The sequence below is a fragment of the Lagopus leucura genome, unplaced genomic scaffold (genome assembly GCF_019238085.1).
Source record: "Lagopus leucura isolate 7727_CA_CO unplaced genomic scaffold, USGS_WTPT01 Super-Scaffold_100027, whole genome shotgun sequence".
In the NCBI taxonomy this organism is placed as follows: Eukaryota; Metazoa; Chordata; class Aves; order Galliformes; family Phasianidae; genus Lagopus; species Lagopus leucura.
Window position 1 is genome coordinate 6,924,454 of NW_024962278.1, and position 27,624 is coordinate 6,952,077.

Sequence of the window (27,624 nt, forward strand, 5' to 3'; positions counted from 1 at the left end):
CTAGGGCAAGTGCAGCTGCCCTAGCAATGGCGGCTGCAGGGCACAGGAATGCAGCACCCACATGGCCCCACAGGGGCTTCTACCCAGAAACTCCTCGCAGAGTTTATAATACTTCTCACCAGGTGGTCAGAAAGCTACATACAAATAATCACATGGAACGTTAACTGACTGCAAATTGCTTTTATTCTCACTAACCATTGTTAGTTTAGATCTAGTAGAGGTCTGGGTTTTTTTTACAGTCACTATCTGATAACCATATGGAAAACTTCAGAGCACTTTCCCAAATTACGCCCTTTGAAGCACACGCTGGAAATTAATATTACCATTAAAGTCACATGCAAAATCAAAGCTGAGAAATAAATCATTATTGTGCTAATTTGAGGTGGAGAACTGCAGCAGAGCAGGAAGCTGAGTGACCCAAACAGAGGCACGCAGTAAATCAGCTGCAGTGCTGCAGTGAGCGCAATGCCAGCTACACATAGCTAAGCCAGCAGCACAAAACTCATCAGCGCCTTGGACCAAACGTGACTTCTCTGCCACCCCATCCTCCTGCTTCAAGATCACAAGTTCTATTGATGTTTGAAGCCAGTGGGGAGGCCAACGAAAGGCCTTAGGGTGTAGACAGATAAATTCCAAATAAATTGTAACGTGTTGATATTAACAAAATACAAAGTGACAGCACTGTGCTGCTAACTAATAATAAAGCATTGTGTGGGGAGTACCAGTGGCACTCCAGTGGCCTCTGCAGAGCTCCTGAGATAAATCAGGCCCTGCTGTGTCATCCCTGCTGCTGGTGAGCCCACCATGAAGCTGCCTCCCTGCAACACAGGCATGCACTGCTCCTCCACCAGAGGAGATGCTGAAACAGCCAGCCCTCCATGTGTTATAAAACCACACTCTGCAGGCTGTGTTCCCACCACCCCACTCTGCAGCACCCAGGAGTGCACAGAGCTGCCAGCAGCTGCACAGCAAGGCCCCTCTGCTCCACGCATCTCCCTGGCGCAGCTGCTCAGGGAGGAGAGAAAAAGAGAAAAGGAGGAAAAATGAAAGGAAACGTGGCAGAAGTGTTGATCAAAGGATTTTCCTCCACATCCAGCCTAGTCTTCACGGTCCCTGAGCTGCTTTGCATTCATCAACATACTCCTCGCACCAAATCGCCCGCCCCTCAGCCATGGCTCTGTCTTACACTGGGGCACAAGGAGAGACGGGAGGCTCCAGGTCCTGTTGGGAGAGATCCCCTGGGACTGTGGAAAAGTGACTCACATTTCCCTTGACCCTGTTTCCTCCTTCCACAACCAGCACAATCCTCACCTGCTGTACAGAGAGGGGTCCACCACACCAGCTCCTTTTTCTGCCCATTTTCATTTTCTATCAGACATCTCCCAGCATTCCCAAACCACCATCCTTCCTTTCTTTGCCTCACAAATTGTAAAAATAACCCAGACTGCAATGCTTGCTCCATGTTTACAGGACACTGTGGAAACTCACAGCTCAAGATAATCAACTTTAAATAAAACGTTAATCGACAGTAAATACAAAATAGAGTACAGGTTGGGGAAATGCTCCAAAATCCACTGGTAGAAGTCAGAGCACTGAGGGTACAAATTAGTAACATCTATTAATGGGAGGATCTTGCAGGATTAGGCAGACTAATAGAAGTGATAATAATTAACAACATTAGTCACATAAAAAAAACATAATTGACTTCCAATTGCTTCTAACGTTATTTTTCTAATGAAGTTGCTGGAAACTGATCAGAGTTGGCTGGATGGCTTATCAGGGACAGCCACAGCCAGAGGGATTAGCACAGTGTGCTTCAGCAAAGGCAGAGCTGTGTGCCCACCCTGGGGCAGGAAGGGAGCCCTGGGCAGCCCACCCTGCAGTGCTTCCATCCCCACCACGTGGGAATGGTTGTCCTCTACATCTCCACACTGATTTGGCTGTGGCCATGGGCAAGGTCCTGAATTCCTCATTTTGGTGGCTTTTTTTTTTTTTTTAATAATGATGATGTTTAACTCTTACAGCCATGTAGAAGAACTCAGCTTTGCCACCTCCAGACAAAAGGACACATGATTTCCACTCACAAGCTCTGAGTACTGGCCCTTTTCCTCCAGGACTACTGACTTTTCCATTAGAGTGTTCTGCAAATAGCAACATCCTTCAGATCTTGCTAGAACTTCTCAGGCTCCGACAGTCTGATGTTGCAGCCGCTGTATGATACCAGCCACGCTCTGTGCTGGAAAGAGAAGCAGTGCTCCTACTGAAGCCATCCCTTTCTATTCAGCAATGCTCTGGGCGGGCATGGACAGATTGCAAACAAATTTCTGGACAAAGGTTCCTTTTGCAGCAGTCTTTTCCATTCCCCAACACACTGCTGCCTGGCTCACGCCACCAGCCAGGGTCTGTGTCCCTGCTGGCCCATCCAAAACACACCCCACTGTCATGTGAGATGTTTCATCAGCCCCAGGGATCCCATTCACTTATTTACCAAATCAGCCATGCTCCCAGCAACCCAGGGGGCTAGGATAATGAGGGTGACATGGAACATCATCTGTCCATCCCCGAGGAGCAACACAGCTAATTGAGCACTAACATCCTCAGCACGACATGGTGTCACACGCTGCCATTCCCCTGCCTGATAGCTTTCATCTGATATCACCTTTTTTCCCCATTCAGCAGCAGGAAATCAGCTCCAACAACAGCAGCCTTCATCAGCGCCTACTCAGAGGATTTGGAGAGGATGTTCCCACCCACCTGCCCCTCATCATCCTCAGGGACCAGGAGGCTCAGACTTGCCAGTCATAGTGAAAATCCATTCACGCTGGCTTGGGGAGCCCCAGGCAGAGCATGCAAGTTCATTATGGAGAATCCAGATCACATTTTTCCACCTAAACACTATCTCGTTGGCACCTTCCCTACCCACCTGCCCGCCCTCCCTCCCTCCCACGAGCTGCAGGAAGCTCACTGGGTTTCTCCCTGCCTAAATGTTTCAGCTGATCTTGTCGCTCCAGGACACACCAGTTGAGTGCTGGCAAGAGGCAGCAAATCCTGAGCTGCACGACTAACATCGAGCATTTGTATCCTTCATTAAGGAGGTGGGGAAAGATGCATCCAGCAAGAAAGCACAAATCCCTATTTCTAGTTGTTTTGTGCTAACAGCAAAACATTCCTCAGGATTTCTGAGAGGCAGAAGAGGTGAGCGAATGGATTGCTCAGCACCTCCTGTTTACTGGGAGGAGATAGCAGCAGGCTGAGCTGAGCGTTTCTTGTTCACTGCCAAAGCACTAAGAGCTGGAAGACATCCAGATTTCATCCTTTGTCTTTAAGAACAAAAGGGACCACTCCCTGTTTTTGGGGAAGCTCTGCAGGCTGTGACATGATCAATAAGGGCAGCATCACCTTGAGGTGATGGGACACTTCCCAGACACCTGCATTCAGGTGGCACGACTGACTTCTGCCACCACTGCTCACTGCTCTGCCATGGCTGTGCCCTGGGACAACGCTCCCTTCCAGCACAGCATCTGTCCATGCTGCCACACTGTTCTCCTCTTACCCAGCAGGAAAAACCCAGCCCAGCCTGTCCCACCCAGATGCTGCAGCCTCATGCTGGGTTCTCCTCTGACAACAAAACCCCCAGGTAAAAGCCTGTGCAGTTGTCCACTTACTGGGAGCACAGCCAAGCCCACACACCTTGTCCAGCCCGTACCCATCCAAGCAGTGTCTTGCTTGGAGGTTGGTGCATTGCTGAGGATCTTTGAGTTTTCCAGCGACTCCTCATCATCTCTTCCTTCCCACCCCAAGTTCCCAAGCTATCCCCAAAGACAAACCTCATGCCATTTGGAGATCGAGGTGCATGTTAGAGCTGTCCCACGTGGACAGGAGGGAGAGCACCATGCAGAGGGCTCTCAGCCAGACGGCTCCCAAGGGATTCCCACTCCAAAGCCGACACCTGGATTCTCACCAGGAACTCTTTCCTGGTGGCCAGCAGAGGTCTGGAAACACTTAGAACAAGAACATCACATCTTGTCTACCTGCCATTTTTCCTCCAAATCTCTGCAGACAACAGGGAATTTAGTACAGAAATATTTAAAGAAGAGAATCCAGAGCAACCACTGACTCCTAATAGCTCTCTGCTTTTCTTCTTTTCCCCTCCTAACTTCTCATTTTGCAATCACACTCATTGTTTTCATCTTTTAGGAGGAACGAATGATCTGTTGACATCCTTGAGACAAAGAAAGCTGCCAATGGGCAGCTTTTCCAAGGAGACCAGCAAGACTAACCTGACATACTAAATATTTGTAGGGTTGAAAAATTAACGGTAAGGGAGGATAAAAGCCAACTCTTAAAACTAACAGTAATGTCAGGTTTCATAACAAAGCAGAGCTGCAAGCACAAAATTACCCTACAAACAAATTACCCTACAAACCACCTATAGGCTACAGCCATCTATTTTTAATGACTAGGCTCAGATGCACTGTTTATGACTGTTGCCTTGGTGTAGCTGCTAGATCACGAAGCTTGCAAATGAGGCAGAGGGAAGAGACCCCACAGCCCTATATAACGCTTCCACAACCAGCTTCCAGCCCTTACCTGGGCAACGGGGATGCCATGGGGCCCCAAATCCACCAGGAAGCCTTGTAGCAGCACCCAGCCAGCTCCCACCACCCACACAGGATTGGCTCCGTCCATAGGGGAAGCTCATGACACCTGCGCTTTGCAGCCAGAGCCCTGCCAAAAGTAATCATCCCTCTGCACTGCCCTCTGTCCTGCTGCAGCAGCCCCAGCTCAAGCGTTTCCCAGGACGGAGGATCCCATGGGGATGCTGTTTTGCCTTGTACCCCCCTTCAAGCCCTCTGCTTGCTCCTGCCAGACCACACAGCATAGGCATGGCAGGCGTCCCCATGTCCCCGCACAGGGCCAAAGCTCTGATGTCCATTAAGAAGATATCTGCTTCCTGCCTCTTGACTTTCCTGATTTACAGCTGCTAAAAATTCACTTCTTCAGGGAGCTGGGCCAAAAGCAGCAAACTGCTGCTCTTTCCCCCTCCTGGGGGCCCAGAGCCCAGCACACAGAGGAGGCATTACAACTATGTAACCTGGGGTCACGCTTCACCCTGGACTCAATTAGCAAGGGTTAAAAATGGAACAAGTCTTTACTTTCCCATAGGAAAGTTGTACTCGGCTGCCCACTGCCCCAGAGGCCTGCTGACACTTGTAGAGCAGGCAGCAGCATCCTCCACTCTGGTGAGCAAGGATTATCCCCCCGTCCCACCACCACATCCTGTTTGTGCAAAGCATCATTTGGTCCTGCCGCAGTGGGAAGCACCCATCAGCCTGCACACAGCAGCAGCACAACACATTGCAGCCCTCATTCCCCCACTCATGATCCTCACAAAGAGGACAGAGCTGATAAGCACAGGAAAAATATCCTGCAGAATGCCAGACACCTCCCTGCTGATGCTGTACATCCCTGAGAGCAGCAGTTTGGGTACTGCAGCCACGTCAAAAACCATCTGCTAATGGGCTCTGGTACCTTGCACCACATTTTGCCCTTCCCTGTCCCGCTGACTTTCAGCCACCTGAGCAGCAGACTCAACTGAGGAACTGCAGAAACTGGGGCAGATCTGAGGGGACACTCTTGTCCCAGCACCAGCTGACCACAGGACACGTGGTTCTGCAGTGTCACATCTAGGAGTGCACAAGGAAGCTTTGATCACCCAGTGGCTCACATATTAGCAGCTGCAGCCTGCTGCTTCCCCCCTTCCTGTCCTGCCTGCAATTTCTGGAGGGATCCCTGGGCATCACACCCCAAGCAGCATGCACCCACAGAACACAGAGCTGAGCACCAGCTGAATGCCTGCCTAGGGGAACAGAAAGGCTCTTCAGCAGGAATACAGCTCCCAGTCAGGACCACAGCAGGAGCAGAGATCCCTTGTCGCTAACCAACTCATCCTAAGGGAGCTTATAAGCAGAATGAGGACTGACTTTTACAAGGTCTAATTGTGACAGGACAAGGGAGAATGGCTTTAAACTAAACAGGAGATTTAGGTGACCTGTTAGGAGGAAACTCTTTACTCAGAGAGTGGCGAGATACAGGCACTGCTACCCAGAGCTGTCAGTTCTCCATCCCTGGAGGTGCCCAAGACCAGGTGGGATGGGGTCCTGCACAGCCTGATCTGGTGGGAGGCAGCCAGCCCACAGCAGGGGTTGGAACTGGATGGGCTTTAAGGTGACTTCCAACCCAAGCCATTCATTCTTCCGTTCAAATCTCCCTCAGGGACTCTGTGGAGACCGTGTTTCTGTGTAAGAAAAACAAACAAACAAACCAAAAACCTTCAGGGCAGCCGACACAGCAGAACCAGAACAGCTCTCATCCCATGTCTGCCCAGCCCCAGAGCCACCAGAAAGTGAAGGCCAGGCATTTGGCTGCTGCCAGCTCCAGATTCTGCAAGGGCACCAAGGGAGGGATTTTCATACCTACAGCTTGTGTATAAGCAGAGCAAACCCAAAGTGTATCTAAAGACAGGAAAGCATATGCAGAAAGAGAGAGAAGCCACATCCATACATCCAGTTTCCTTACAGGACAGAGGATGCTGCTCTAGCAGCAGACAGTCAGCAGCCAACCACCTTCTCCCCTGCCCAGCAGGACCCCCCGCAGCTGCATCCCAGAGTGCAGAGCCTGCACTGATGCAGCAAGGATGCACTGTTCCATGGGCTTCAACTCATGCTAAAGGGGATCCATTTGGAAAGGTCTGGGCTCTCTGCCACTTCCCTGTGCAAAACACGAATGCATCACGTTTGCTGTACTCACTACCACCCATTTACCTCCTGCTGTTCTTGTGGGCTGTTGGCTCCCTGCATCAGCCAGAGATCCCCTAAATGCAACACGATGTTCAGCAGAAGAAAAATGGGAGAAACAATCTAATAGCACAGCAGTTGGGAGCAGAGTGAGAAAAGGCAGCAGCCCTTTGACTCAAAGGGCTCCACAGCAGTTTGGGAGGTTTCCCAGCTGTGCAGAAGGGCGTTGGAGCTGCTTATGCACAGCGCCCAGACCGAAGGGATTATATGTGATGCGATTAGGCAGGAGGAAGAGTTCAGTGCACAGATACACAGCAGTGAGTCTTACTGAGATGTATCACTGCTCTTTCTGCATGGAGCCTGTCAGCTCACACAGCCACAATGCTGCATGCAGCTAAGAGAGCCCACACATACCTTGCACAGCTCCCTACACTCCGCAGAGCAGCCCCGCTCAGGGCCGTGCCCCATGCACATCCTCACTGCAGCAGGGCCACGAGGATGCTCAGGAACAATGACTGTCACCTGGCAGAGGGACACTGGTGCCATGGGATCTCCTTGCTGGGACAGGGCCAGGGCTGCAGGTGGTCAGTGCACGCCGCCGAGTCAGATTTCCAGCAGTGCCAGGCAGCTTCCATAGGATACTTCCCAGCACCCAGCTCAGGAGGCATTTGGAAAGCCTAGCCCCAGGGTGCAAACCCCACCACCCAAAAGACTACAGAAAAACACGTGTAGCAGCATGTTATCCTCTCTTTCCCCCCACACACTGCAGCATATATGATTTCCACCATAGCAAAGGGAGAGATCCATCAACAATCCTCCTTCATTTTTCTCACTGAAAGCTGCTGGCTGTAGGATTTGGCACCATGGAGCAGTGGCACAGCTCACACAGCTGCACTGAGGGGCTCAAGCTCCACATGCAGACCTGTCCTCCGACCTCAGCCCCATGGCACACCACACTCAGTTATATCACTCATGAAGAGGGATGAAATTAACCTTTAAAGGTTGCTTTCACATGGAACAAGTCTAAAGCCAAACAGTGACTTGGCAAAGAGTGAATTGGACTATTGAAAGCAACACATTTCAGTGCAGGTCTTATTTCTTTATTTTTTTCCCCTCCTCCTTTTGAGCCTGATGGTGGATTATTTTTCCTTGACACAATCCCGCCTCCACTGTGATAGATGACGGCACATTTAGTAGTGTTCAGCCAAAACTTTTTATCTCCATATGGAAGATGGATGGATGAGGACTCTGAAGTCTGTATCAATCCCTTCAAGAACAAACAAGGATCCAGCCCAGACCCCCCTCCAAGGACTGTTTAAAATACACAGAGCACAGGGCCGAGGGCAGGATCTTATAAAGCCTCATCCAGCAGCGTTTGCAGTGTTCATGGAGCAGAATGGAAGGAAGCTGCCCCAGGACTTGCAGTCACCACAGCAGCAGACACGAAGGACTGCTGGAGCTTGGACAGGCACTGTGCACTGCCTGCACCTTCCCACGCTGGGAGCACTGAGGATGTTTCCCAGTGACCCTGAGGAGCAGGGACCACACACAGCTCCTGAAGGACAGAAGATAGAAGGGCCATAGAAGCCAAATGGCCCCTAAACAAAGCAGCAGGCACTCCACCTGCAGCAGTGCTCACTGAGGGTGGGCAACGCAGGAGAATCATCTTCATTACTAGGGCACCACTAGCTTGAGGCAGGCAGGAAAGAAAGGAGAACACACAGGAGATGCAGAGGCTGACAGCCAAACACCTGCAGGAAAACATTTTGGCCATATCTTCAGACAGCAGCGACAACAGCACCAAAACCAACACATGCATCAGAGCACATACACACCTCATTAAAAACACCTAGAGATTCTCATACAGCGTGCCAGAGGAGTTACCTAACCAGTCACAAAAACTTCTTGGGCCTTTTCTCAGGTACAAAAGCCAGCACTTCATCTTGTAAAACACAAAAGCCCCCCCAGTGTTTATAAAGCTCTGCCAGGCTGTTCAGTGTGAGCTCCACTGCAGCACTGGGGATGTCATCCAGCCATCAGCACCTCCTGCACAGCCCCACATGGCTGATGGCAGCTCCACAGTCACTGAGCAGCACCATGACAGCCCCAGCCCGTCTTGGTGCCGCCCCAATGACGCGCTACCATCCCCACCACATACGGCCACCCCAGCCCACCCAGCACAGCTCAACAGAGCTCCTTCCAAAAGCCAGGGGCTGTGGGTGCCCCATGGCACAAGGATGAGGGTTCCAGCCCACAGATCCCCTGGGTCAGGTGGGGGACCCCAGGGCAGCAGGCGATGAGGCATTACGCATGGGAAATCCTCCGGCATTTCCTGGTGACAAACCCTATCCCAGCTCAATGGTTACAATCAGCCAAGTAAGCACAGCGTGTATTTATTGCTCCCAGGAAATGCTTTCATTTCTTTCTCCCCCCTCCTCCACGTTCACTTCAAGACAGAAGCAGCAAGCTATGAAACGCTCCCTCCATTCGGTGCTGCTATAGCCATGGAAAGCAAGCGCGTTGGTTGGGCAGATCATTATCCCTTCATGCACAGGGCTGAGGAAGGGGGTGGCAGTCTATAATGACGTTAATTAAGTCACTAAGTGTCTCAGTAAAAAGCAGGTAAGGCTTCAGCACAAGGCAGAATATTCCATTAAGGAGGGCTTCACCGTAGACACAATGCTGCATAATGGGATCCTGTAATTATGCCTGCACTGCAGACTTCTTTTTTTTTTAAAAAAAGAAAAAAAAAGAACCCTGTTTTACATTCTCTAATGCAAACAGCATGAAATGATGTTGCTTAGAAACCTTTGCACTCCTACAATGTGTGCAAAAAAAGTTATTCCAGACATCTGTATTTAAAATAAAATTCAAAAACAATCCTACTGCACACACTCACTTGGATTTTGGCTTCATGTTGAGTGATGAAGCCTATGAAATGTCAGAGGAAATTTAAATTAAAAAAATAGCACATGCAATTCTAAACTTCAGCAGCTTGTTAAGTCATTTCAGGTTATGTCTGGTATTATTCCACCTCACCCGTTCACATGGGGCTGTCGCTGCAGATTGATGCTGCCATTTGTACCAACACCCACTTGCAGGACCATAATCATTGACACATTCCTTCTAACCTCAGATATCTGAAAAGGATGTTTTCCTGTCCAAGCTTTCACTCCAGAGCAGAGCACTGCCCAGGTCCCAGAGCTAGGGAGCCCTATGCAGCACAGCAAGCACTATAACAGTATGCACATGATTTGAGCAAAACCAGCTTCAAAAGGGATGGACCCCAGATGTGTCCTTGCCAGCTCTGGAGTGGTGTAGAATGTGGCATGGATGGATTGTCCCATCTCCCCTCCCCAGCCCCACAGCCCATATGCCTGTGCCTTTCTTTTTGTTACACCCTACTGGCAGAGGGGCACAGGGGTAAGAAACTGAGCCACAGAGTCATTCAGGTTGGAAAAGACCACTAAGATCATCAGCCCATCACTACTGCACCCAGTAAACCATGTTCTCACCAACAGAAAAAGGCATGGTGAGATATGGACAGGCTGACACCTGTTCTGTGACATTCTATGACAGGGCTGGAAGGGACCTCGAGGATCGTCTTGTTCTGACCTGACATGGGCAGCATTGCCAACCTTTAGATCAAGTTGTTCTAAGCCCCATCCAGCCCAGCTTTGAACACTTCCAGGGATGGGGCACCTTATATGGAAATTCTCCACTGATGGGACAGTGGTGTGTCAGCTGCTGTACCTCTGGTACAAAGGCAGAACTCAGGGAGGTGATATCTGAGCTGAGCACACAGCAGCCTGTCAACTCTGCTGTTGCTGTTCTCTCACCCATGGACCCTCAGGGCACTCTACTTCTGCCCTGTGTTCCTCACCCCCACCGTTACCCAGAGAGGGACCAACTGCTCTCAGCCAGATGCAGCGAAGTCAGACTAAGAATGCTCTGCAAACTTCTAGTAAAATAGGAACGAAAATTATCAAGTTGTGATCATTTACTTCATCCAGACAGCAGATGCTGGCCAGCTGCTGAAGACAGAGGGCTGGCAAACTCCCCACCGTACGCTGCTCATCCCAACTGGAGCAAACAGCAAAGCCATCTTCCTAGGAAGAGAGCACTGAGCATCAGGGCTATGCAGCTCTCCCTCTGCTGGCTGCTCTCCTTCAGCCAAGGAGATAACAGCCTTCTGGGCACATTCTTATTTTATTCTTGACCGATTAAAAAAAATTATCAATTCTAATTCCACAGTTCACACTGTTCTTAGTAACTGTTGGGTGAAGTCTATATCAGATCCAATGCAACTCCGCAGGCAGAGCACTGCTGGTTCACACTGTCCATTGGAGACACACAGGGCAGATAAGTGCGAGTGTGCACGCTCATTCTGCACACCACCCAAGCCAGCAGCACTGAGGGATGGGAGGTTATGCATACAAGTGGAAAAAAAAGAAAATGAGGAGCTCCCAGCATACACACACACACACTCCAGAAGCCAGAATTTGGAAGTCAACACTCAGCACATGAGACCCATACAGCTTTAGTCATCTTCCACTCTGACATCCATATAGGCAGCTGAAAATTCAGTGTGCATTCCCTGAATCTTCCCTCATTACCAAAGCTCAGGTGTTGACAGTAACAACTGCATATTTTTGGGGGTGATTTGGGGTTGTTTCTTTGATGTTGTTGTTTGTTTGCATTTTTCTAATCCCAGTAAGGTGGTTACAGGGCAAACAGTTAAAAAACAAGTGCAAAGTCTGAAAGATAACGGCAAAATTCCATGCGCTTGCAACTTTCACATATGCTTTCACTTCCAAGATGCTTCAGAACAAACTGAGATCAGGAGGAGGTCCCATGTACCAACTGTGCATTCCCACTTTGGATAGGCCCAGAGCACAATGAACATTTTCACAGGTAATTACACAAAGCATAGGTTTCATTTGGCTGCCCTTTGCATGACTAATGGATCTTAAACAGAGGGTGGGTAAAGGGCAGAGAAAAAAGAAACTCAAAGATTTCTATTAGAGATTAGATAACAGCACCAGCAGAGCCCACGCATCACCACCTTGTGCCCAAGAAATGAAGGCTGTGATCCCATTGCTGGCTACATCTATGCTGTACTGTTAAGGAGCTGCTTCAAAAGACTCCATTCGAGGCCCAGAGCAGAGCAGAACTCCCCAGCCAACTCCAGCAAAGAGTTAAACACATGCAACCTGTTGATTAATTTACAGGCAACAAGCTGCACTAATAAAGCGCCAGGGACCTTAATCAAGCTGTTTGCTGGATGCCAGACCACAAAGTAGGAAGATGGGCAGAGCTGTCAGGATGGATTAGTGTTTGCTCACTGGCAGCATTTCTCCTGAATGAGAGCAGGGGAACACAAAGGGGAAATGCAGAGCCTGCTGCTGGCTGGCAGAGGGTCACAGGGCCGGATGGCTGCGGGAGCTCAGCAGCCCACGCAGGGCAGTTAATTGCAGGAGATGATTTTGCATCTTGAGTTTTACGTTCACCTCCATTGTTTGCAATTCCTTCCGAGAGGTAGGAAGGAGCTATTTCTTGTTTGTGAAAAAAACATTGTTTTCCACTCAATAAGTTTCCCTGGTCCCAGTTCTCTTCCTATTCCAGAGAGCTAAAGGAAAAACTTATAATTTGACCCTGTTTTGAAACACACGTTGGGGTGAGGATGCTATGCAAATTCAGCGTAAGTTCAAAAAGGAACATTTCCTTTCATTATTAGAGTGTTTGACCTGGGTGCCTTTTTCTTCCTGCAGTATTTACTGCTCTGACACAGCACCGCTGGGTTAACGCAGCAGAATCCAGCCAAACCCTTCATTCCCCCATCCCTTCGAGCTGCAAGGAACCTGATTGGAATTAGTGCTAGAAAAACCCAAGAACTACAGATCTGAACTCTATTCCTGGTCATACACAAGGAAAATCTTCAGTTTACGTAGTTAAAATTTATTTAACCCAACAGTCCTGTCCATCAGCAGTATGACCCTGCTTGCAGCCAGAAAGCATCTTCCTTGGGACAACCTGTTTAACAGATTGCTCTGTGTCCAGGTGGCTATATAGAACTTGTAATACACCCCACTTAAGCAGAAATAAGCACAACAGACCAAAAGATTTCTTGTTCAACACAAACAGACAAAAATAGAGGAACAGAGAATTGCTTGACTGTCTCTTACTTGTGTCAGGTATGTCTGAATTAAGTCCATTTTCTCCGCCAGCTTTCTGCTGCTCCAGCCAGCAGGAATGAAATAACCTGCAGGCATTTCTGCAGCTGGTGTAAATTGCTACAGCTTCACTCTTACCAGCACAGCTTTGATCATCTGCACCAAAGTTCTTCCTCTCCTATGTTTACAGCTCCACAGAGCCTCACAAGGGACAGGGCTAAGACGTTGACACCCCATGACTTTGTACCCATGGATGAAGGCAAAGGGGACATCAGCACTGAGCAAATGCAAATGCAGCTGAGGATTAGCAAAAGCAATTATGAAAAACAAGTCATGGAAATAATGATTCATCAGGAGTTGAATCAGATGTTGGGCCCAGTCCTGCCCTTGGTGGATTTGGCGACAGCAGTGAGAATGCTAGCCCTATAGAGATAACTTTTAAAGCTTTTATAGTGTTCCATAGCAGCAAGTGCTAGTTGTATAGCAGCACCTTTTTGCCCACCCTACCTTTCAGACAGCTTGATACCTTGACAAGTACCTGTTATCCTTTTCACTCTACAGATACCTCTTTAATAACATTTTGGGTCAAAAAGAACCACTTCATAACACAAGTACATAGAAAAAGTGACAAGAAATTATGGCTTACATTAAGCCAGAAGCCCCATTACAATACCATAACTGCACCTGCATACATCATTGCTCAGCAGATCTCCCACACGCTTTACAAAACACTGGCAACGTCAATGGCATCCCACTAAGGGCTGGAGGTTGTGGAGGCAGAGAAATGCAGGAAGCCACGCTGAAGGGCACATCCTCCAGCAGAGCCATGGCTGCTCCCAGAACCACCAGTTCTGCCCAGAGGAATCAGGCCAGGTTCATTGCACAGAGTGTGGCACCAGCAGGCAGCTCCCAGCCATTGCTGGGATGTCTTCTTGAGTTCGAAAGGGCCAACAACAGGGATGTTCCTGACCTTGTTTCCTGACCTTGTCATGGCAAAATATTTCCATCCTTTTCACTGTGAATTGGATCAGGCCCAAAGCTGGGTAAGAGCTGGTGCAGAAACCTGTTAAGGACTAAGGAACACCAAACCCTGAGTTAAACCTCCTCACGCCAAGAAAGCAAAATAAGCCTACTCTGCCACTGCCAGTTCTCTATCTTCCAATTTCCATGCTAAAATTTCACTATTAAAGAATAAAGTCACGTGTCAAATCAGTCACTAAGATAAAGACAAAATAAGAAAGCTCTGCTTGAATTTCCCATCCCACTCTACAGGTAGCAGCCAAGACATTCTCCATCAGCTGCAAGCTTCCTGCATCTCCAAAAAGATTGCCAGTGAAAAGCCAGTAGAGCTCTTTTGCCCAATGCAGCCATTTGATTCCCCCAGGCTGTAAATCCCCCATCCCTTAGCTAACACAAAGCTCTGCCAGAAAGGCTTTCACACCACGCTGACACACTGCACCTGCCCTGCTGCTTCAGCTCTGAGTCCCTTGTGATGCTTTTCCTAGAACTGGGAGAGCTGGCAAGGCATGGTTGGTTGTGCCATGGGCAAAGAGGCTACAATTGCCGACCAAGAGAAGACTTTGCTCATAGGCTACTTCAGCCCTGAGCTGCACCGCTCAGTCTCCTCTTGAGGCCAAATTATTTCTCAGAGACCAAGGCACAGTGTTCCCAAAGCATGGGTAGGCCACAGAAGGGCAGAACTGCTATTCCTGTCCAGCTCTGTTCCCATTAAACAGACCGTTGGGCTATTTCAGTAGTTCTGAAACAAAACCCCGGGTGATGCTCTGCCATCAGACAGAAGATAAAGCCTGACTAGCTGAGAGGGAATCAATGGTAACAACTGAAATGCAATTTTCCAGCAAAAAGTTAGAATACAAAGATAGCAGAGGGAGTCCATCATAAGCATAAGAAAAATAAAGACTATTCAGAGGAGACAAAAATCAATGGGGAAAAGGGTGGAGGGAAATCCAATATTCAGAGCTCAGATCACACAAAAGAGTAAATAGATAAAATACCTATTTTTCCTTCTTGTAGTCTAACAGAATATTATACAAAAACATAGAAAAAATAATCTTACAGAAGCAATGGAGTGTAGCCATAAATTACAACTAGCAGATAGCTGAAAACAAAGTCAAACAAGGGAGATTATTTGCAGGAGAATTTTATATGGCTCTGTGGGTCACCTCGATCTCCAACAGTTAAAGAAGAAAAAGAGGGGACAGAGAAACTAAATTATTTATGTCAATCAAGCTTTACTGTGACAGCACTACACCTTTCCACCACTGTGCTTTGCTAGGATTAATGAACAGGCACTACCTGGAAGTAGGCATGAGGAGAAGAAAAGCTGAAGCAATTTGGTGTTGGAATAAAAAGATTTGCCCCCCGGCTCAGCTCACACACACCAGAATTCACAAGGAAGCATTCCTGAACCAGCAGAAGATGCACTTGGTGGGAGGGCAGGAGGGGGAAGGAAAAAGCACAGAAAAAGAAACTATGGGGTAGTGAGAGCTCCAGCTCTACAGGAAAGGGCATCCAGAATTGGCGAGTCAGTTAGCATGGTGCCACTGCCCAATAAACTAATTAAGACGCTAATGAAAAACAGAGCACTTTCCTGTCTGGGGCTCACATAGAGACAAGCTACAGCCAGAACAACTCTCACCAAGGAAAGGGGATGGGGGAATGAAGAAGGCAGCATAGAAGAGCTGACTAACAGCATATTCAGATATTCACATGGTCCTCGATGAGACCCTTCAGAAGAGGCTGCTAAAGAAACCAAGTAGTTACAGCAAAGGAAATTGGTTAAAGATGGGATAAGGAGAGAAAAGAAAAAAAAAAAAAAAAAAGAGATTGAAGTAAACCAGTTAGTGATGTGCACTATGTGAAATAAGGCTCACAGGCCCAGTCTGTGGCAATGGAGCCCAGCATTGCAAATAAAAAGGGCATCAAAACCAGGGATGAATGAATTCATCCTCCTTAAGAAAGCTGAGTAAGGGGAAGCAGCCCACACTCTACATCTCTCCTCTCCAAGGAAGTCATCACTGGTGAAAGATTTAGGCTGCAAAATGAAGGATCTGAAAGTCAATAATTGTCCAAGTTTGTACAGTGGGATCTTAATTCCTGGATGCTCATCTGGTACTGTGAACACAGCAGGTGTTTGTATGAGGGGAAAAAGAATGCATTTAAGGGTTACGTTTGTGTGTTTATCTTTGCTGCCTTTCAATGTGTTTATTTCTGTTTGGGTGTGGACAGATTTGCTGGAGGAAATGATTTAAAAGACACCATATAATTGCACAAAAGAGCATTGTGTTTCATTGCAATCATCCTCTCATTAAATACATTGCTCAGCATCAGCAGCACTCAGGCTCCCATGAAGACTGCAGTGCAGATGGGACACCCTGCTATGCGTGGTTGCACCCTGCTAGCTTCCACCTCATCCCTGGTGGAGTAGAGGGAGGCAGCAGCAGGGCTCTTCCACCCTTCCTTGACCCTTCCAGGCTCAAAGGAGCCCCAGATGGAGGCCAAGGTAGGAATAATCCAAGATGCACTGTTTTAATGAGTTATTACTCCTGCACACTGCCAGGCAATGGCTCCAGAGCAGCAAGGTGTCAGTGCCAGCAGCCCCAGACAGGGCAGGCAAGGTGCCCATCACCTGCAGCCCAGGTGTTTGGGGACATGCAGCACATTTGAGAGCCCAGCAAAGCTAACAAGGCAGCACCAATCCCCACGCGCAGCCCTCACAGACACAAAGGGAGCAGGCAGCACAATTACCTAAATAGCAGGACTAACCAGAGCTATAAAAGATGCTGATAATAGGATTTTCTTAACTGTTTCTAGAGCAGTTGCTGCTGCCCTTCAGAAAGCATCTGAGAGATTCCAATGACAATTAGGGGCAGATCACTTCACCTACACATCGACTGTTCTGTGAACCCCTGGCAGAGACTGGGAGGGATGGGGGGGAGGGTAAAGGGTCTCTGCAGCAGCACCAACACCTGAGCAAAGCTCTGTCCCACAGGCTGATGTGCTGAAAAATGTGGGTGGAGGGGGAAGGAAAGGGTCGCTTATAGTTTCCACTTGTACCCAATGTGTTTCTGGCACTTTTATAACTTTTTTTTTTCCATAATCAAGATAGTGAGGCTTTTTTTCTTTAAATAAACAAAGGACTATAATGGGGCGTCTGTGCTGTGCCATGTCTGGAGCCTCCAGCTTATCAGAGCCAGCACGGGACACAGAACCTTTGTTCATTTTATCTGGAAGTCAGAAAAGCCCACAGACCCAGCCTGCAGCATGGGACGGAAGCTCCCCATCTCCAGCAGATCTGGGCTTAGCAGGACAGCTTTAACTGCAGGGTCACACAGAAAGAAGATAGCAGACACTGCTAACTGCTGCCACCCCAAGCTCTGCTGTGAGACTCCAGCACTAAGTTACAAGCAGCACAGAAGGCAGACACAGATATCATCATCCCACTGCCTATTTCTGATCCTGAGAAAGCGCTCTCCCCAAATACTCTGCCCAAGGGGGTTTCTCAGCATCCTGCCCTGGCTCTCATATCCTTGTCCTGGAGCTCCCAGGAGATGATCCAGCTTTCCCATGGTCAGAGCGGGTGAGCAGCAGTCGTCAAGCATCCAACACTGAGCTGGCACAGGACCACAGCACTACAACCAGGAGGGCAGCAAAGGCCACATGGGGGACAGCCCTTTCCCCGTTGGGTCTGGCTGTTCCTGGCTTCATGCCCACCTTATGTCCATAGACTGCTGAGGAGGGGGATGCTGAACAGATGCAGAAAGGCAGATAAAACTGTCTGCTCTGAGTGTGTTTACACAAAAGCTACTGATTTACAAGGAACAGCTCAAAGACAGCGTGCAAAGAAACACCCTGTAGTTTTGTTTTGTTTTTGTTTTTTAACTTTTTTTTTTTTTTTAATTCCTTTGAGAAGCAAAAGGTTAGGAACAGAAATAGAATGAGAGAATTTAACAAAACAACTGTTGCTCACTCCTCTCATCCTGCATCTCCTCTTCTATCCCCCTGCCAATCCCATCTCCCCCTGCCAGCTCCCATTTCAGGTGGGACATCCTCCCATTGCTTTTGGGCACACAGTGGGATCTGGTAAGGAGCACTAAGGATCTGAAAAAACCTGCACCCAGGAAGGGGAAAGGCCCCAAACAGCAGTTGTCACAGCATGGCCAGGACAGTCTTACTCACATCTGTTTCTGCACATCAGCATGAAAGTAAGGAAAGGAAAAGAAGCTGCTCCCCCCCAGCCATTCCAGCATCAGCCGGGCCCTGAGACATCTCACCAACACTGTTGGATGCAAGAAGAAGATAATAGCAGCCAGCTATCTAACCCACAGGCACAAGGAGAGGTGCAATTTGTCAGTGAGACACATCTCATCCTCCCAAACTTCAGGACAGCATCCCAATTTGTCACTAAGCAGATGGCAGCTGCAACAACCTAAGCCCTTCCCTAGGGACAGAGACCAGACTGCAACCCAGGTCACAGCCCATGGCAGGAAATACTTGGGTTATTGTTTCCCTGCTGAATTTAAAGAGGGTTGTTTGTCTCAGCCCCATTAACAGCAAACAAATTACAAATACAAAAAAAAAAAAAAGCGCAGATCTCCTCACAGGCTCCAACCAACCTGCTTTTCCAGTTCATATCGTCAACTTTTGTTTATTGAGAGTCACGTCTGGGAAAGGTGAGAAACACTTCTGCCCCTATAGCATCCCACTGCCTTCAGTTCCCTCTGTGGGGCATGAGCAGGAGGAGGGCTCCAGCCCCACCTGGCAGCCCTTGGCCAAGCAGTCGTGCCCAGCTGAAGGCAAGGAGTCCACTTAGGGCTTTGCGCTCCCTGCCAAGGCCACAGACAGCTGTGTTTTCTCAGAGCATTTGGCAGGTGGAAGGTTTGGATTCGTTGGCACGTCAGTGCCACACACAGGAGAAGAGATGCACGCACATTTCCGGGAGCTGGGCTCTCCCATTAGTAAGGCTAAAGCAGAGAACAAAACCGGTTTGACAGAGAACAAATTAACTCAGCATGAAGACTTTCTAAAACAAAGTTTATGTCGCTGACACATGAAAAATAGATAAATCCTTGCAGGAGATTACTTTAACAAGGCTGAACATCCATCATAATGCTGAAGATAGAAGGCTTTAAAATGCGCGCAATATTTTTACACCCTAAGCTTCAGAAAAGCAGCACAGTTCAGAGATTACACCGAGGATCCCAGCCAGGATTCATGGCCTACCCCAAGCTTTGAGGGGATTGCTGCCACCAGAATAGAAGCCCTCCATCACAGGCTTCATCCTCCTCCCTTTGCCCAGCAACCCTCCTCACTGGGAAACACGGCCCTACACACCAACACTGTGGACAACCCTCTTTTGCTGTGCTCTGACTTCCTGGCTATACCAGTCTGGGGTTTAACCTTGAAAGGCATGTCAGAGTTACTTCTCTCAGCACGTTCTGTTAGAAGCTTTTGAATGCACACTTAACAAAAAGAACTCTGCCCCATCTCCTCAGCAGAGCTCTTCAGATTTTCGATTGACTCCTTCAGGATCCCACAATCCAGCTTGGTTTGCAGGCTGCCCCTCCACCTCACAGGTCCCATATTCAGCCAGGCTCTTCCAACCTGTGGGAGCAGCTGTGTTTTCTAACAAATCCCTCATCTCACCCTTTCCTCCCAGGGAAATAATTTGCAGCCTCTGTCCCATGCCCCAGTCTCAGACAACCAGGTCCCTCCAGCACAGCCTTTAGCAAGTCCTACTGCATTCATCCTATTGCCAGAACAAAGATGTTCCAGGTTAGCAGCCTCTGGGATAGTTTTGTAGCTGCTTTCTAGCAGGACGCACGTTGTGACACTTCACATCCATATTTATAGCTATCAAAATGTTTTACGTATGTATTCACAGCCTCATTATACAACCAAGGGCACTGAAGGGCACCACCGGTGCAGGAGATTCATCCAAGAATCAAACAGCAAGACAGCAGAATCGTGAGTGGAAGATAAAGCCTCTGCTTCCAGACCCAAAAAGAGCACCCAGGAGCAGGCTGTGCAGGTTACTGAATTGTACAGGCTGCAGTGCATTGAATATACCGCATCCAAGTACTCTCCTATTGTCCAATTACGGTGTTTAGCCTCGCATTACAGAAATCCAAGATACCTTAGCAACAGCCCGAAGCCTCCATCTCCCAAGCCCAAGCGTAGATCACATCTGACCTTTGCAGGCATTCAAAATCTGTACTGTGAAGTGCACATTGTATTTTGTTAGGCTCCTGTATGAGTTTTCCATAGACACAATGACACAAAAAAAAAGCAGAGTCTGAGAGCCAAGCCGTGGAAAGACGGTGGCTTTAAATAGCCTCTTTGTCTCGCTTTTCTTTGCTGAAATATTGCATGTTTAGAATCAAGCTTCGGTTTTATCAGAAGCCCCAAAATAGAGACAATAGAGGGCAGGGTGAATTTCAGCGTCACTTCAGGTCTTAAAGTTTCTCATTGCTTTCTCCCCCCGCCCCATCTCACCCTCCATGCAGGATTTGTGCCCACATCCCAGCAGTCAGATCCAGACCTCCCAGGGTCCCAGAGGCCAAGGAGCAATCTCTGCCAGAAAGGAAAGTGGTGCTCGTGAGAGAAACTGCACCTCTGCAAACCCAGGGCTGGATTGCAAAACCAAAGCTGCTGTCCTTGATGGGGGAAAGTCTGCAGCTTTAACAGACTTTCAGGCTGGTACCCAGATGAAGTCAGAAAGGAAAGGCTTTCTGAGCACTAAATTAATGGGAAAACTGTCAGGAGAGTAACAGAAGCAATAAACATTTATGTTCCAGTTCAAGGCAAGAGCAGACATTTATAACTGTGCTATTTGAATGTCAGACTCTGTGAGGAGACCTCTCTAGTCAGGGCACGGGGATGCTCCTTTTTAGGAATGTGCAGCAGCCTGCAGAGAAGATAAGGCACTTGCCCTGAGTGGAGAGCCCCAGATAGGGGTGCACCAGGGTGACATAATGGGAATGCCCTTCTTGGTGTATTCCCATCTCCTTTAGGGGCTGTAATTAGTCATTTCATCCAGGTGCTTCTACACTTGCCTGTGCACTGACAAGGAAACACAGCATGTATTCCCTCTCATTACCTTTGTGATAAATGAAATGTGGATTTATCAGGAAAAATACACCTAAGGCTATCGTGTACAACAAGGTCCCAAGATGCCAGGTGAGCCGAACTTGGCACAGCATTTTGTAGAGTGCTGAACTGCTGCTCTGCAGCACACTGTTAATATATGGTACAAAATGAAAGCATTGAGCAAGCCGTGCTTAACACAATGAGAATTATCTATTTTCTCCACAGCTAAGTGAGCCCACCTGCAGCCCAGCGTGTGCAGGTTAGCTCAGAAATGTAACTGCTGTTAATCCATCCATGACAGGCAATGGATAGAAACAGAGTTCGTGCAGGAATTAACTATGGCACACATTTTTTGGGCAGCTGGATACAATGACTTGGGGTTAGCACAGTGGTGAGGACAAAACATGCACAAATTAGTTCCCACTTGTGAATGCAAGACATCATTTGAGCATTAATCTCAAAAGCACACAGCTTAGCCAGCTTCCCTGTGGCATAGCCACACAGGTGAGGAAGGGGCAGCCCCAGACCCTAGAAGGGATTTTGGGGGTCTGGTGACACCTAAACACAGGAATGGTTCCTTCACTCTGGCTGTACAGCTTTGCTCAGAGCAAGGGGAGAAAAAAACCTTCAGAGACAAAACTCTCTTGCTTCTGCAGCACCAGGTCCATAGGGAGCATCTTCAATGGAAGGAATCTGGGAGATGCAAACAACTCAAAGCTACTGCCATGCTGCAAGGCTCCCTGCTGTCCTGAGGGATGCACAATGTCCCTGGAGGACACTGCATTTGGTCAGCTGCGTGGAAGGACAACTTAGAACAAAAATATATTTTAAAAAAGAGAGAAAAAAGAAAAAGGCAAAGACAGGTGGCAGATACGGTGAGTCAGAAGCTCTTTGGACTCTTGCTGAAAGGTGTGTGCCTTTGGATAAAGAAATAATTACTCCCTGGGGATCTGTCTGCCCATTGCAAGCTCTTCTCCAGGAACAAAACCAGACACTGGTAACTGACCTTCCTGAACAGATCTCAACCAAACTGTCTCCTTCAGGCATCATCCCACAGCCGCTACCATTAGACACTGAACTAAATAAGCATCATTCTGAGATGCCAAGAAAGTCCCCTGCACTCTGGGCTGAAGAATTAAACATCCACCCAAACGTAAGCAGTGCTCGCACCATGAGCACAGCAAGGCTGCCAAAAGCTGTCAACCACTACATGCGGGCATAGACAGGAAATAAGCACCCACTCTCAGGTGTGCCCTCTCCTGGGGACCGGCTGCTGGGCAACATCAGCTCTCCAGCAATAGCAGCCTTTTAGGCGTCTGCTTCTCAGCGCCCTTCTCCGGTTATAGATGGAGCTCCTCCTTCCCCCTCCCATTCGGTCCAGTTACCCAAGAGCAGAGCTGATTTTCCTTTTTTTTTTTTTTAACATCGGCTGCCCTCTAGTGGGAATCACCACCGTGGCACCTTGCTGTCACCGGGCCTCTCCCAGCCACGACCAGGGAGTCCAGGCCAGCCATCCCCTGACCTTACCACCCAAGCTTATGGTCTGCACAAGCATCACACAAAGCCATATGTACAAACGTCCCCTCATACCTTAGTGACGATTCCAGCTCTTAAGGGAAATCCACATGAAAGCAAATGCCAAATTAGCACCAAGACACCAAGCCCTACTGCAGCTGAGGCAGATGTGCAAGGAGGTGCTTTGGCCAACAGAACACTTCAGCTCAGATCAAGAATGGCACAAGCAGCACAGGATCTCAACAGAAGGGGATGCCAACAGCTGGGACGTATTTGGTAACCCCTGAAATCTGCCTATCCCTAACAGGCTGCAGGATCTGCAGCACGCAGCCCTCATGGAAACCATTGCATGGAGGTGGCACAGCTGGAACTTCAGCTATGGAATAGAATACAGTATAGAAGCCAGCTGGAAGCCGTGCAGTCTGGGCACGAGCAGAGCTGCTGGCTTTGGAAAGTTTAATGTTTGGTGGCTGTATTGTTCAATTACAGAAAATACAGCATGTTGAGGGCAGGCTAAGAGTTTCATATATTTTTTCTTTTTCAATCCTTGACCACTAACTCTACCTTTGTTCTGATATCCAATGCTGGAACTAAGTGCAATTATTTATCTTCTCTGTTGAGCAAACAGGAGTGCAGCAGTAACTGTTGACACAATGTATTATTGAGGTCTGACTTGCCTGACAGTGCGTTAACTTCAAAAACATTCTCTCAGGTACTGTTTTGCAAAACTGGCTTTATAATCAGGACTTTGGATTTCAAATCAAAACCCAGCACTGGGGAGCACAGTTACATATCAGTTAGAAATAATCTCCTACTATATAGCAAGAAGATAAATCTAATGGGACTAACCACCCCTAAAAACAAACATGGCATCAGCAACACTCAGGAGAAAGAACAGCAAGGAGGACAGGAACCAGCAACCGATCTTTGCCCACACCCAAGGTGCACATTCTCTTGGAATGCAATCAGCACCCAATCCCTGGCAATAGCAACACTCTGCAAAGCAGCAGAGACCCTCCCTTTAGTGTACATACACACCTGAACTCAGTATTGCCCCACACACCTGAGAGCAATAGGAGTAGGAAACAAGGATCAAAAATCATTGGTCCTGTTTCTCGTTCTGCAACTGCCTACAGTCACACATTCCCTGGGGTGAGGAACTTAAATCTGCAGCAGTTCTCCCAAACCCTGCTCTGCATTCCTTTTTCTTCTGCAGTAGGTGGCAATTGGCATCACAGGATCCTGCCTAACGCCGAACACCTGGGCCTCTGCAAATGCATTTGCTAATGAGCAGAGAGGAGAGCAGTGTGACCTCAGGCTCCTGGCACAGCCCCAGGGCAGCCATTCTCTGCCCTCTTCCCCCATATCACTCACACTCAGGTGAAGGCATCCAGCTCTGCAGCTGTACATCGCTGCACAACTTGCATCTTTTCAGTAAATCACTACACTCGCACATTCCCAGGAGCCAAATATTTAGTTCTCCCCCCGGAGGAAAAGAAAACTAAATGAGACACTTAAGACTTTTCAAAAGAAGTCATTAAGCCACATCACCCTGGGGACACCTGAAAAATCCCATTTCTAACAGTGCCATTAAGAATCAGGTGTGAAGAGTGGCAACGCCTTACTTAGAAACGAGCTCGCGGCAGGTCACACACATCTGCAAGCGATATGCCAACCCCAAGGGCACGGAGCCAGAGGGATGTTAAGGAGAAACAAGTTCAGTCTTGTTCGCTGCTTGACAGGAGCAGCAGCGACAAGGCACGGTCGGCACACACGTTACCCCAGGCTTCCGTGCTTCTACCCCGCGTTATTTGCGTTATGGAGCGCGGGTTGGCTGAGCGCAGTTATCAGCTCCCTTCAAATCCAGCCAACCAGGCTGCCGGCCTTCTTGGCCGCGCTCAGGGCTCATAAAAGGCAACAAAACCCGACACCCGCCGCACAGACAGCGCGAGCCCGAGCGCTATGCCAAGTCCGTTTCCCAGCCGGCAGCTGAGCTTGGCGGGCGGCTTGGGAGCCGAGCGCTTTGAGTCGCGGTACAGGACAACAGTGCGATGTCACCGCTGCTCCCACCGCGGGGACTGAGAGCCCCACATACGGCAGTCTGGGGTTGAACAGCACACAAATAGACAAACTGAACACAAATAGACGGACAGCAGTAAGCCTGTCCTACCGGCGGTGCACCCACAGCCCACCCGGTCACATCGCAGGCGCTACCTGCCGCCAGCACGACCGTCACGTCGCGCATCCCCGTTGTCGCAGCCCACGCTCCGAGGGACAACGCGGGGCAGCCCGTTCAGCTCCTCACCCTCTGCCCACAGCCAGACCCAACCCGAGCGGCGCGGGGACACGGGGCGGTCGCCCCGCACTTACCGATGCCGACAGCAGCGCCGTGCAGGACGGACTCGGCGTTCCCCATGGCGGGACGGATAGGCGGGCAGCGCGGTGCTTCTGTCGCGCCGCGGGTTCGAAGCTGCCGCCCGTCCCGCCCCGCGCCCCCACCGCCAACCGCAGCGCGCGGGCGGAGCTCGGGGCCGATCGGGGCGGTCCGTGTCCTCGCGGCGGCTGTCGGAGCACCGCCGCACCGCGATCCCTGAGGGCTGCTCCTCCGGCACGGCCGCATCTCGCGCTTGGTGCTTTGGATGCGCGGGCGGCGGGCATGAGGCTGCACGAGGCCTTCTCTGCAGTCCCCGCACTGTGACGGTGAGAGTAATAACTGCTTAGAAGTACAACGAAAGGCTTTCAGAAGGAGTAGTCCAGCACCACAACGGTCACATCTGAGGCACGGCAGCTTCTAGGACGGGAGAAGGTCACTGTCAGAGAGCAGGGCGAGAATTTCTTCCCGTCTCAGATAGCGTGGTCCTCCTGTGTCAGAAAGTGGGAAGGTTTACAACAGGGACAAGTGCCACTGCCCCGGGACACTCCGTTCCCCGTTATCTGATTTGCTCTTCAGTTTTGCACAGGGCTGTTGTGGGGTTTGGAGGCAGTAAAAGAGCAAAACAGGTGTGAAATTCCTGAGTGTTTCTACTGTCACCACTGCCAGGCGGCCCTGGGGTGTAACAGAGGGAATGACAGCCATGGCAGCAGGGAAGCCATCACTTACCCAGAACCGATTTCCGCTTATAGCTGCATCCAGAACATTACTGGAGGCCAGCAGCTCTGAATTGCTTAGGTGCAGATAAAGGCACATCCTGCCATGACGGCCAAAGACACGATAATGAGAACACTGCGTACAGATGAGTGCCTTGAGCCAGGGAAAGGGCTGAGTCCTGGGGAATGGGAACAGCAATGCATTCACAGGAGCACTGGTGCCATCTTCCCCCCATGGTCCCCGTGCCCTTATCAGACAGCGTGGTAATGCGATGAGGCACGGATGTCTTGCTTGAGTGTGAGCAGGCAGTGACTGGGAAGTGCGGATGCTCCTTATCTGCTGATGCACTTCTTATCTTCTCCGTTAGGTGGGAGTAACGCAGCAAGGTTCCTATTGTTCCAGCAACCTGCCGAGCTGCTGGCGCAGTCCTCACGCAGCAGTTACAGCCCTCTCACCACCGGGTTTAGGGTCACTCGAGCAGTTCGGGTTTCTAATAAAAGCGCTTGGAACACAAACAGCGGCAGCACGGCGCAGAACTGCTGATCCTGTGGCGTCCCTAGCAAGCCCGAACTAGCAGCAGGAGGCGAGCTGGAGCCCTGAGTAACTGCAGCAGTGACAACAAAAGGGTGCTTGGTTCTCAGACTTTCTCAAAGCAAAAGAGACGTCTTTCTCTCTTTGTTTGCAGAAGACAGACATGCTGTCATTCCCGAGGAGGGTGAGTAGCAGCCTGAGAAGCTTTCCCAGCCCTCTAATAACAGGGAAGTTGCAGCTACCTAAGCAGGTGCAATGGGAACCTGAATTCAGAAGCAGTGAACCCATGGCTGCCTACCGCCAGGTGATCACCCCACTGCCAGGGAAATTGGCCCTGCAGCCATCTGGTTGGCATGCTCAGCATGTTTCATTACTCAGCCATCTTGTTTCCTGCAGTTCAGACCTCAGCCCCTGCAGCCCCAGCGAGTATTTCCAGGTGGATCAGAACAGCCTGCTTTTATCTCCAGCTTGTCCCAGCCCTGCTGAAGCAGCTGGCGGGCTGTCCCCAGGAGGAGCAGGAAGCTGGGAAAGGTTCCTGCTCCTCCTCTCTCCAGGCTCTGTCCCTTTCTCTGGGCACTTGGAGAAGCTGAAGGGAGCCCAGCGCTGTGCTCTGAGGACAGAAACAGAAACCAGCAGGGGAGGATGCAACCAACACCCATCTTCACTTTGCTCCATTGCTGACAGAACTGTTGCTGGGACATAGGGTTGCCAGAAGGTTCAGCCACACTTGCTGGTCCTGGCAGAGCTGCAGTCTGGAAAGTGATGTTGTGGCTCAGACAAAGGGCTGTCCAGCATCACACTGCCTAAATCAGCCCTTGTGCCGTTCTGCGCAGTTCCTGTGTTGCTGTTGTGCTTTGGAAGAAGGCCTGATTAGGGTAAATTTTCATAATGTATTTCCACAGTTACAATATCACAAAGAGCAGATTTCCCGTGCAGATTTGGAGCCAAAATGCATTGATCCTGACCTTTTTTTGCAATTCTTATGTGCTTATTCAAGCTCTGACCTTCTTACTGTTGCCAAGAAGCAGTCTGGCTAGTAAAGACCACAGTGATGGTTTCTTAAAACATGAACATCTGTCCCCATTGGGATCCAAGCTGAAGTTCACCAGCTCATTTCATACCAAGACCACAGAGCAGCTGTCAGGCAGTGCTAGCCCTCAGCATGCATTACTGGACTGGAACCAAGAGACTTCAGAAAGGAAAGCTTTAGGTCCCATAAGCAATCACACCTCAGCTCTAGGGATGCAGCATCTGCACCACGAGTCGGCCAGCTATTCCAGCTGCATGGTGCAGCCCACAGCTTTCCCAACAAGAAGCAAGGAGGTTTTGGAGCTCACTCACACACTCAGCCACTTCTGCAGGGGTGGGTCCAGCAGGGTCAGGGCCGGCCCCGTCCTCATTGCTTACAGAA

General features: G+C 49.5%; 1 protein-coding gene across 1 annotated transcript in view; it reads right to left on the reverse strand.

Moving 5' to 3' along the window:
- NEURL1B (neuralized E3 ubiquitin protein ligase 1B) overlaps positions 1-25,013 on the reverse strand; it is a 111,264-nt gene extending 86,251 nt beyond the window's left edge. Inside the window, exon 1 of the mRNA XM_042880681.1 lies at positions 24,965-25,013. Coding sequence (XP_042736615.1) covers positions 24,965-25,010 — 46 coding nt within the window. The 5' untranslated portion in view covers positions 25,011-25,013. The remainder of the gene's footprint in view (positions 1-24,964) is intronic.
- Between the last annotated feature and the right edge of the window lie 2,611 nt (positions 25,014-27,624).